This window comes from Oncorhynchus masou, chromosome 5 (genome assembly GCF_036934945.1).
Source record: "Oncorhynchus masou masou isolate Uvic2021 chromosome 5, UVic_Omas_1.1, whole genome shotgun sequence".
Lineage (NCBI taxonomy): Eukaryota > Metazoa > Chordata > Actinopteri > Salmoniformes > Salmonidae > Oncorhynchus > Oncorhynchus masou.
The window spans coordinates 12,700,733-12,713,010 of NC_088216.1; the positions used below are offsets into that span (position 1 = coordinate 12,700,733).

At 50.2% G+C, this 12,278-nt stretch overlaps 1 protein-coding gene across 1 annotated transcript in view; it reads right to left on the minus strand.

Moving 5' to 3' along the window:
- Window positions 1-5,886: 5,886 nt before the first annotated feature.
- Window positions 5,887-12,278, minus strand: part of ldb1b (LIM-domain binding 1b) — a 58,358-nt gene continuing 51,966 nt past the window's right edge. Inside the window, 3 exon segments of the mRNA XM_064960710.1 lie at window positions 5,887-6,840; window positions 7,166-7,311; window positions 10,893-11,016. Coding sequence (XP_064816782.1) covers window positions 6,610-6,840; window positions 7,166-7,311; window positions 10,893-11,016 — 501 coding nt within the window. The 3' untranslated portion in view covers window positions 5,887-6,609.

The window sequence follows — 12,278 nt, forward strand, 5'->3', positions numbered from 1 at the left end:
AGTGGTTTGCTGATGCCAACGTTGTGAACAGAGTCTCATGGTGGCGGTGGGGTTATGGTATGGGCAGGTATAAGCTACGGACAACGAACACAATTGCATTATATTGATGACAATTTGAATGCACAGAAACAGCGTGACGAGATCCTGAGGCCCGTTGTCCTGCCGTTCATCCACCGCCATCACCTCATGGTTCAGCATGATAATGCACAGCCCCATGTCGCAAGGATCTAATCACAATTACTGAAATCTGAAAATGTCCCAGTTCTTCCATGACCTGCATACTAACCAGACATATCACCCATTGAGCATGTTTGGGATGCTCTGGATTGAGGTAATTTAACCTTTATTTAACTAGTAGGATAGCGTGTTCCAGTTCCCGCCAATATCCAGCAACTTTGCACAGCCATTGAAGAGGAGTGGGACAACATTCCACAGGCCACAATCAACAGCCTGATTGACTCTATGTGAAGGAGATGTGTTGCGCTGCATGAGGCAAATGGTCACAGCAGATACTGACTGGTTCTGATCCACACCTCTACCTTTTTTAAAGTTATCTGTGACCAACAGATGCATATCTGTATTCCCAGTCATGTGAAATCCATAGATTAGGGCCTAATTTATTTATTTAAATGTCCTTACATGAACTGTAACTCAGTAAAATCTTATAAATTGTTGTATTTTTGTTCAGGGGGAGGTAAAAGCAACTCATGAAATTATGAATTTTTTTTCAAATACACTGTACTGAGCATCAGATACACACGTACAACAATAAAAGTCCCTAAGAGTAAATAAGAGTCCCAACGCAATGTTCATTTTAAAGTGAAAATGTATATTTTTATTGGTACCATACATTAATTAATTCATCAATAAGTATCAAGGGCAAAAAAACTAACCAAAATATCAAACAAGGCTTTTTCTACAGGGTTGGTTTAGGGTACCAGTCACCCTTCTCTAGGCTTGCATCCAAAATGGCCCCCTGTTCCCTTATATAGTGCACTACTTTTGACCAGGCCCAATGGGTCCTGGTCTAAAGTAGTGCTCTATGTAGGGAATAGGGTGCCATTGGGGACATATTATCTCTGTTTCAGCCAGAGCTGTACTGACAATGTACACAATGTACTTGACAGAGCTGGAACGACATTTACAGAACTAAATTACATGGGCCATGTCTCAAATGGCCCCCTGCTCTCATATTGGCCCTGAACAAAAGTACTGCACTACATAGGGTGCTCTGGGGGGGGGGGGTTGAACTGGATGTAATGACGTAATGATCTTATTTGTGATACTCTAACAGCGCCCCCTTGTGAGAATTGAAGGTATTACCAAACACATGCGCAACAGACTCAATGTCACAGATCAAGCCTATACAACACAGGTATTGGAAATATATACAACCCTACGACTTCAGGCAAACATTAATAACTAGTTGGGGTTGCGTCCCGAATGACACTCTATTCTGTATGTAGTGCACTACCTTCGACCATAACTTGATAGGGATTAGGGTGCCATTTGGGACACGTGGGTGGATGAATGATGTCAGGTTGTCTGTTCAGACGTTTTAAACAGCAGTAGATCGTTAGCTTATTTGATAATAGTAGTGTACATTTAGGATGAGTGTGTAACCGGGGGGGGTGGGGGGGGTGACAGACACACAGAACACATATCTGATATTTCATTAAAAATAAATAGAAAAATGAAATGAAAAAAAAAAATCTGCTGAACTTGAAGATGCAAACATGTCTTCTCAATGGTGACTGTACCCCAGGGTTATGTCTTCTCAATGGTGACTGTACCCCGGGGTTATGTCTTCTCAATGGTGACTGTACCCCAGGGTTATGTCTTCTCAATGGTGACTGTACCCCAGGGTTATGTCTTCTCAATGGTGACTGTACCCGGGGTTATGTCTTCTCAATGGTGACTGTACCCCAGGGTTATGTCTTCTCAATGGTGACTGTACCCCGGGGTTATGTCTTCTCAATGGTGACTGTACCCCAGGGTTATGTCTTCTCAATGGTGACTGTACCCCAGGGTTTTATAAATGAATGTACACAAGTTAAAAAACATTTAAAAGAAAGAAGAAAAAAGAGAGAGAGAGAGAGGTGTCACTGTTATGATCAGGATGGACACTGTAAAGAGAGAGAGAGAGAGAGAGAGAGAGAGAGAGAGAGTGTCACTGTTGTGATCAGGATGGACACTGTAAAGAGAGAGAGAGAGAGAGGTGTCACTGTTATGATCAGGATGGACACTGTAAAGAGAGAGAGAGAGAGAGAGAGAGAGAGGTGTCACTGTTATGATCAGGATGGACACTGTAAAGAGAGAGAGGTGTCACTGTTATGATCAGGATGGACACTGTAAAGGGAGAGAGGTGTCACTGTTATGATCAGGATGGACACTGTAAAGAGAGAGAGGTGTCACTGTTATGATCAGGATGGACACTGTAAAGAGAGAGAGGTGTCACTGTTATGATCAGGATGGACACTGTAAAGAGAGAGAGGTGTCACTGTTATGAGCAGGATGGACACTGTAAAGAGAGAGAGGTGTCACTGTTATGATCAGGATGGACACTGTAAAGAGAGAGAGGTGTCACTGTTATGATCAGGATGGACACTGTAAAGAGAGAGAGGTGTCACTGTTATGAGCAGGATGGACACTGTAAAGAGAGAGAGGGTCACTGTTATGATCAGGATGGACACTGTAAAGAGAGAGAGGTGTCACTGTTATGATCAGGATGGACACTGTAAATGAGAGAGAGGTGTCACTGTTATGATCAGGATGGACACTGTAAAGAGAGTTGATGGTGTCACTGTTATGATCAGGATGGACACTGTAAAGAGAGAGAGGTGTCACTGTTATGAGCAGGATGGACACTGTAAAGAGAGAGAGAGAGAGAAAGATGGAGAGAGGGGATTGGTTGAGAGATGTAAATGGAGAGAGGGGATTGGTTAAGAGATGTAAATGGAGAGACGGGATTGGTTGAGAGATGAAATGGAGAGACGGGATTGGTTGAGAGATGTAAATGGAGAGAGGGGATTGGTTGAGAGATGTAAATGGAGAGAGGGGATTGGTTAAGAGGTTCATGTGTTTTTTCCTTCTTTTTGTCCATGTCTTTTTCATTTAATTTCTTTCCATTAGATCAGAATGGCTTCAGGAACCTCTAAGTCAGAATACAGTCGTACAGAACGTTGCTACTACCTTAAATATACAAGCACAAATACACTAAAAACAAGGAGAAAATCAATCTCAAAAAACAGAAAAACATTCACAATTATTTCTCTTTAAAAGATATTAAAACAGACCAAATATATTTTGTCAGGGGGGAGGGTAGAATAACAGCAGTCCTGTGTTCTGGCTCCTTGGTCTGTTAGCTTCTGAATATCGTCGGTAAAAAAGAACAAATAAAAAGTAGATTTGAAATGCGGGAGTAGAAAATAAAATAAAAACATTCTAGGGAAATAGAGACTGGTATAAAACTCTAAAATGTTGTCGTTGTTTAAATGCTTTCTGTTATCTGTTAAAAGGTTGGATCAGTACTCCTTCAATGGTGTGTGTGTGTGTGTGTGTGTGTGTGCGAGAAAGCATTTTAAACTGATTGGATCTCAACTCCGGTCCGCTAGCTTTAGCACAGTCCAGGCTTTAGTTCTGACCAAGTAACAGCCACACACACACACACACACACACACACACACACACACACACACACACACACACACACACACACACACACACAGTGCAGCAGCAGAGTGGACCAGAGTTAAGACTCCATATCTAGTGACCATGATTCCTCTGAAGGTAGATGTGTGATTCGTCCTCGTGTCCCCCTCCCCGCTCAGCCGCCCTCTCCCTACCCCACACACCCTTCCTGCACCCCTGCCTGGGTGCATCTCAACTGTCCCAAGCGTCTTCCCTCTCCTCAGGTCTCTCCTTAAAAGAGCAGCTCGGAGAGCCAGGTATGGAGGAGGCCCATATAAGTAATAGCTCTCAGTCATTTCCTGTCACCGACCAAGTTCTCCTATCAGAACTGATGTAGGAAGGTAGACAGGGAAAGGAAACCTCTTATCAACCAGAGGGATCCTCCGTCTACTCCACAGGCCAAGTTCTCCTATCAGAACTGATGTAGGAAGGTAGACAGGGAAAGGAAACCTCTTATCAACCAGAGGGATCCTCCGTCTACTCCACAGGCCAAGTTCTCCTATCAGAACTGATGTAGGAAGGTAGACAGGGAAAGGAAACCTCTCATCAACCAGAGGGATCCTCCGTCTACTCCACAGGCCAAGTTCTCCTATCAGAACTGATGTAGGAAGGTAGACAGGGAAAGGAAACCTCTCATCAACCAGAGGGATCCTCCGTCTACTCCACAGGCCAAGTTCTCCTATCAGAACTGATGTAGGAAGGTAGACAGGGAAAGGAAACCTCTTATCAACCAGAGGGATCCTCCGTCTACTCCACAGGCCAAGTTCTCCTATCAGAACTGATGTAGGAAGGTAGACAGGGAAAGGAAACCTCTTATCAACCAGAGGGATCCTCCGTCTACTCCACAGGCCAAGTTCTCCTATCAGAACTGATGTAGGAAGGTAGACAGGGAAAGGAAACCTCTTATCAACCAGAGGGATCCTCCGTCTACTCCACAGGCCAAGTTCTCCTATCAGAACTGATGTAGGAAGGTAGACAGGGAAAAGAAACCTCTTATCAACCAGAGGATCCTCCGTCTACTCCACAGGCCAAGTTCTCCTATCAGAACTGATGTAGGAAGGTAGACAGGGAAAGGAAACCTCTTATCAACCAGAGGGATCCTCCGTCTACTCCACAGGCCAAGTTCTCCTATCAGAACTGATGTAGGAAGGTAGACAGGGAAAATGGTGAAAAAATGAATTTAAAAAACATTTAAAAGGAAACCTCTCATCAACCAGAGGGATCCTCCGTCTACTCCACAGGCCAAGTTCTCCTATCAGAACTGATGTAGGAAGGTAGACAGGGAAAGGAAACCTCTTATCAACCAGAGGGATCCTCCGTCTACTCCACAGGCCAAGTTCTCCTATCAGAACTGATGTAGGAAGGTAGACAGGGAAAGGAAACCTCTCATCAACCAGAGGGATCCTCCGTCTACTCCACAGGCCAAGTTCTCCTATCAGAACTGATGTAGGAAGGTAGACAGGGAAAGGAAACCTCTCATCAACCAGAGGGATCCTCCGTCTACTCCACAGGCCAAGTTCTCCTATCAGAACTGATGTAGGAAGGTAGACAGGGAAAGGAAACCTCTCATCAACCAGAGGGATCCTCCGTCTACTCCACAGGCCAAGTTCTCCTATCAGAACTGATGTAGGAAGGTAGACAGGGAAAGGAAACCTCTTATCAACCAGAGGGATCCTCCATCTACTCCACAGGCAAGTTCTCCTATCAGAACTGATGTAGGAAGGTAGACAGGGAAAGGAAGCCTCTTATCAACCAGAGGGATCCTCCGTCTACTCCACAGGCCAAGTTCTCCTATCAGAACTGATGTAGGAAGGTAGACAGGGAAAGGAAACCTCTTATCAACCAGAGGATCCTCCGTCTACTCCACAGGCCAAGTTCTCCTATCAGAACTGATGTAGGAAGGTAGACAGGGAAAGGAAACCTCTTATCAACCAGAGGGATCCTCCGTCTACTCCACAGGCCAAGTTCTCCTATCAGAACTGATGTAGGAAGGTAGACAGGAAAGGAAACCTCTCATCAACCAGAGGGATCCTCCGTCTACTCCACAGGCCAAGTTCTCCTATCAGAACTGATGTAGGAAGGTAGACAGGGAAAGGAAACCTCTCATCAACCAGAGGGATCCTCCGTCTACTCCACAGGCCAAGTTCTCCTATCAGAACTGATGTAGGAAGGTAGACAGGGAAAGGAAACCCTCTCATCAACCAGAGGGATCCTCCGTCTACTCCACAGGCCAAGTTCTCCTATCAGAACTGATGTAGGAAGGTAGACAGGGAAAGGAAACCTCTTATCAACCAGAGGGATCCTCCGTCTACTCCACAGGCCAAGTTCTCCTATCAGAACTGATGTAGGAAGGTAGACAGGGAAAGGAAACCTCTCATCAACCAGAGGGATCCTCCGTCTACTCCACAGGCCAAGATAAGATCCCTATTATAAAAAGGGGCAATCCGTAGTCCCTACAGCCATTTTTTGGACTTCTAAATGAATGATATGTACCTGTTGATTCTTGAGGACTATATGACCTTTAACTGTCTCAGGGGCTTCATTGTACTGACGCACCCCGTCACGACCCACAACATCAACGTGGGTTACTCTGTACCCACTGTACATCTCATGAAAAACTGTAGAGCCTCAAAACATGCGTCAAACTATATATATATATTTTTGTTATGTCTTGGATGGTCAGTCCTTGTACCCATAGCGGTCTATGAATTTTAGAGTGGTTACACTTCTCCAGGCCCGTCCCTCAGCTTTTTACTAAAACAGGAGGTCGAGGTGACACTGAGTTATTTTTCCCAACTGCGGATTGCCCCTTTAAGAGAAAAAGATAAGAACAGCCAGGAAGCCACTACAGACAATTGACACACACCCACAAGGAGAGGAAACCCCTTTAAGACTATGGAAGCCCCTCCCCTCCCTCCTCTACTGTGAGGCCTGAGACGTAGGGTTGTCACTCTTGCTCTCCTGGCTGGATGGGGCCTTGTTGTTCCAGGGAGAGTTGGCGCCCAGCGCGGGGCTGTTGTTGAAGCTGTCCTCGTCATCGATGCCGTTGGCCGCGTCAAACTGTTGGTTCTCCAGCCGCGTGATCAGGCGCTCGTCCTCGTCCCCGAACTCCCCTCCCATCAGGGTGGGCTCTCCCACCACCATCACGTCCTTTGGGGGAGGAAGAAACCATTATAACCATACAGAGATAGGGGGTGGAGATGACTACTACTACTACCAAAGCTAGCTCCCCTCCTATCAGGGTGGGCTTTTCCTCCACCATCACATCTTAAAGGGGAGGGAGATAACATCATGACAAGGATAGGGGTGTAGAAGATAGGTTTCTTCCTTACAGGAAGGTTTTCCTGGCCACTGTGGTCTGGCTTCTGCTTTGCTTGCTCTTTGAGGTTTTCGACCACGTAACTGCAACACACTGGGACTGCTGATGTAAAAAGGGCTTGATAAAACACATGTGATTGATGTGACTGCTACTTACTGGTACTTGGCTGGACAGGGGGAAGCTGCTCGCTGGACTCTTCTTCTTGTTGTTGTTGTTGGTGGTTCCTCCTCCAGCACTCATGGTGCTGCCACCTGACATCTTACGCTTCCTCCTCTTATTAGGGGCCTGTCTGGCTGGTTCAGCTAGAGGAGAGGAGGGTAGAGAGGAGAGGAGAGGAGGGGGGGTAGAGAGGAGGGGGGGGTAGAGAGGAGAGGAGGGGGGGTGAGAGGAGAGGGGAGGGGGGGTGGAGAGGAGAGGGGAGGAGGGGGGGGGTAGAGAGGAGAGGAGGGGGTAGAGAGGAGAGGGGGGATAGAGATGAGAGGGGGGTAGAGAGGAGAGGAGGGGGTAGAGAGGAGAGGAGGGGGTAGAGATGAGAGGGGGGGGTAGAGAGGAGAGGAGGGGGGTAGAGAGGGAGGGGGTGGAGAGGGAGGGGGGGATAGAGATGAGAGGGGGGTAGAGAGGAGAGAGGGGGGGGGTAGAGAGGAGAGGGGGGGGGGTAGAGAGGAGAGGAGGGGGTAGAGAGGAGAGGGGGGATAGAGATGAGAGGGGGTAGAGAGGAGAGGGAGGGGGGTAGAGAGGAGAGGAGGGGGGGTAGAGAGGAGAGGAGGGGGGTAGAGAGGAGAGGAGGGGGGTAGAGAGGGGAGGGGTGGAGAGGAGAGGGGGGATAGAGATGAGAGGGGGTAGAGAGAGGAGGGGGGTAGAGAGGAGAGGGGGGGTAGAGAGGAGAGGGGTAGAGAGGAGAGGGGGGGTAGAGAGGAGAGGGGGTAGAGAGGAGAGGGGGGTAGAGAGGAGAGGAGGGGGGTAGAAAGGAGAGGGGGGGTAGAGAGGAGAGGGGGGGGGGGATAGAGATGAGAGGGGGGGTAGAGAGGAGAGGGGGGGTAGAGAGGATAGGAGGGGGGTAGAGAGGAGAGGGGGGGGGATAGAGATGAGAGGGGGGGTAGAGAGGAGAGGAGGGGGGGGTAGAGAGGAGGGAGGGGGGGTAGAGATGAGAGGAGGGGGGGGGTAGAAATGAGAGGAGGGGGTAGAGAGGAGAGGAGGGGAGAGGAGAGGGGGGGGATAGAGATGAGAGGGGGGTAGAGAGGAGAGGGGGTAGAGAGGAGAGGAGGGGGGTAGAGAGGAGAGGAGGGGGGGGATAGAGATGAGAGGGGGGTAGAGAGGAGAGGGAGGGGGTAGAGATGAGAGGGGGTAGAGAGGGAGGAGGGGGGTAGAGAGGAGAGGAGGGGGGGATAGAGATGAGAGGGGGTAGAGAGGAGAGGGGGTAGAGAGGAGAGGAGGGGGGTAGAGAGGAGAGGAGGGGGTAGAGAGGAGGGGTAGAGAGGAGGGGGGGGGGTAGAGAGGAGAGGGGGGGTAGAGAGGAGAGGAGGGGGGTAGAGATGAGAGGGGGGTAGAGAGGAGAGGAGGGGGGGTAGAGAGGGGAGGGGTGGAGAGGAGAGGAGAGGGGGGATAGAGATGAGAGGGGGTAGAGAGGAGAGGGGGGGGGTAGAGAGGAGAGGAGGGGGGGAGGAGAGGGAGGGGGTAGAGAGGAGAGGAGGGGGGTAGAGAGGAGAGGAGGGGGATAGAGATGAGAGGGGGGTAGAGAGGAGAGGAGGGGGGTAGAGATGAGAGGGGGTAGAGAGGAGAGGAGGGGGTAGAGAGGGGGAGGGGTGGAGAGGAGAGGGGGATAGAGATGAGAGGGGGTAGAGAGGAGAGGGGGTAGAGAGGAGAGGAGGGGGGTAGAGAGGAGAGGAGGGGGGGTAGAGAGGAGAGGGAGGGGGATAGAGATGAGAGGGGGGTAGAGAGGAGAGGGGGTAGAGAGGAGAGAGGGGGGGGTAGAGAGGAGAGGAGGGGGTAGAGAGGAGAGGAGGGGGGATAGAGATGAGAGGGGGTAGAGAGGAGAGGGGGGGGTAGAGAGGAGAGGGAGGGGGTAGAGAGGAGAGGGGGGGGGATAGAGATGAGAGGGGGGGTAGAGAGGAGGGGGGGTAGAGAGGGATAGGAGGGGGTAGAGAGGAGAGGGGGGGATAGAGATGAGAGGGGGTAGAGAGGAGAGGAGGGGGGGTAGAGAGGAGAGGGAGGGGGGGGGGTAGAGATGAGAGGAGGGGGGGTAGAAATGAGAGGAGGGGGGGGTAGAGAGGAGAGGGGGGGGAGGGAGAGGGGGGATAGAGATGAGAGGGGGTAGAGAGGAGAGGGGGGGGGGAGAGGAGAGGAGGGGGTAGAGGAGGGAGAGGAGGGGGGATAGAGATGAGAGGGGGGGGTAGAGAGGAGAGGAGGGGGGTAGAGATGAGAGGGGGTAGAGAGGAGAGGAGGGGGGTAGAGAGGAGAGGGGGGGGATAGAGATGAGAGGGGGGGTAGAGAGGAGAGGGGGTAGAGAGGAGAGGAGGGGGTAGAGAGAGAGGGAGGGGGTAGAGAGGAGGGGGGTAGAGAGGAGGAGGGGTAGAGAGGAGAGGGGGGGTAGAGAGGAGAGGAGGGGGGTAGAGATGAGAGGGGGGGTAGAGAGGAGAGGAGGGGGGGTAGAGAGGGGAGGGTGGAGAGGAGAGGAGAGGGGGGGGGATAGAGATGAGAGGGGGGTAGAGAGGAGAGGGGGGTAGAGAGGAGAGGAGGGGGTAGAGAGGAGAGGAGGGGGGGAGAGAGGAGAGGGGGGGGGATAGAGATGAGAGGGGGGGTAGAGAGGAGGGGGGGTAGAGATGAGAGGGGGGTAGAGAGGAGAGGGGGGGGGGTAGAGAGGGGGGAGGGGGGGAGGGAGGGGGGGGATAGAGATGAGAGGGGGGTAGAGAGGAGAGGGGGGTAGAGAGGAGAGGAGGGGGTAGAGAGGAGAGGAGGGGGTAGAGAGGAGAGGAGGGGGGGATAGAGATGAGAGGGGGGTAGAGAGGAGAGGGGGGGGTAGAGAGGAGAGGAGGGGGGGGGGGGAGAGGAGAGGAGGGGGTAGAGAGGGGGGATCAGAGGAGGGGGGGATAGAGATGAGAGGGGGTAGAGAGGAGAGGGGGGTAGAGAGGAGAGGAGGGGGGGAGAGGAGGAGAGGAGGGGGTAGAGAGGAGGGGTAGAGAGGAGAGGGGGGTAGAGAGGAGAGGGGGGGGTAGAGAGGAGAGGAGGGGGGTAGAGAGGGGAGGGGTGGAGAGGAGGGGGGGGGGTAGAGAGGAGAGGGGGGGGTAGAGAGGAGAGGAGGAGGGTGTAGAGAGGAGAGGAGGAGGGTGTAGAGAGGAGAGGATGGGGGGGTAGAGAGGAGAGGAGGAGGGGGTAGAGTTGGGGAGGAGAGAGGAGAGCGGGAGAGAGAGTTAGGACGGAGGTGAAGAGGTGTGTGCAGTCTTGGAACCCGGAACCCAATCTTGATGTGTGTGTGAGAGGTTGTGTGTATGTGCGCGCGTGTGTGTGCTTACTGGGAGCCTGCCTCTCCGGCTCCTCTGGGGGAAAGGGGGGAGAGAGGGAGAGCTTGGTGTTAGGGAGGAGGAGTGTGTGTGTGTCCACGCGTTCACGCATCTGGTGCACCTTCTGTCTGCCTGTGTGTGTTCGCCTGCACGTTGTGTGTGTGTGTGTGTCTGCACGTTGTGTGTGTGTGTGTGTGTGTGCGCCTGCACGTTGTGTGTGTGTGTGTGTGTGTGTATGCGCCTGCACGTTGTGTGTGTGTGTGTGTGCCTGCACGTTGTGTGTGTGTGTGTGTGTGTGTGTGTGTGTGTGTGTGTGTGTGTGTGTGTGTGTGTGCGCCTACACGTTGTGTGTGTGTGTGTGCCTGCACGTTGTGTGTGTGTGTTACCTGGCGGGGCCACCATGCGTTGCCACTTCTGGAAGAGGCAGGTCTTGAGACAGTCCCTGGGGCTGAGGCTGTAGGTCTTGTGTCTGGACATCAGCTCCTGCATGGGCTCCAGAATCACACACAGCTACAGGAGAGACACATGACGGAGGGAGGGAGGGAGACTTGAGATGACAGAGAGACAAGACAACCATTCTTTGTGTAGTGGAAATTACCACCAGGTGTGAATTATTCATGACACGAAAGACAAGACTCTCTCTTCACACGATAGCATGTCCTTCACAGTGGACTTCAGTCAAATGGTGTACTCTAGTTTTTAGGCCCGTCCAGAAACTCCCCTGGATATGAAAGGTTTGTTAGGTGGAAGCTGTATGGCAATATCAGGGGACAATATTAAACTACTACTATACCTATCAGTACTATGTTAAACTACTACCCTACCTATCAGTACTATGTTAAACTACTACTATACCTATCAGTACTATGTTAAACTACTACTATACCTATCAGTACTATGTTAAACTACTACTATACCTATCAGTACTATGTTAAACTACTACTATACCTATCAGTACTATGTACTACCCTACCTATCAGTACTATGTAAACTACTACTATACCTATCAGTACTATGTTAAACTACTACCCTACCTATCAGTACTATGTACTACCCTACCTATCAGTACTATGTTAAACTACTACTATACCTATCAGTACTATGTTAAACTACTACCCTACCTATCAGTACTATGTACTACCCTACCTATCAGTACTATGTACTACCCTACCTATCAGTACTATGTTAATCTACTACTATACCTATCAGTACTATGTTAAACTACTACCCTACCTATCAGTACTATGTACTACCCTACCTATCAGTACTATGTTAAACTACTACTATACCTATCAGTACTATGTACTACCCTACCTATCAGTACTGTGTTAAACTACTACCCTACCTATCAGTACTATGTTAAACTACTACCCTACCTATCAGTACTGTGTTAAACTACTACCCTACCTATCAGTACTATGTACTACCCTACCTATCAGTACTATGTACTACCCTACCTATCAGTACTGTGTACTACCCTACCTTTCAGTACTATGTACTACCCTACCTATCAGTACTATGTTAAACTACTACCCTACCTATCAGTACTATGTTAAACTACTACTATACCTATCAGTACTGTGTACTACCCTACCTATCAGTACTGTGTTAAACTACTACTATACCTATCAGTACTGTGTACTACCCTACCTATCAGTACTATGTACTACCCTACCTATCAGTACTATGTACTACCCTACCTATCAGTACTGTGTACTACCCTACCTATCAGTACTGTGTACTACCCTACCTATCAGTACTATGTTAAACTA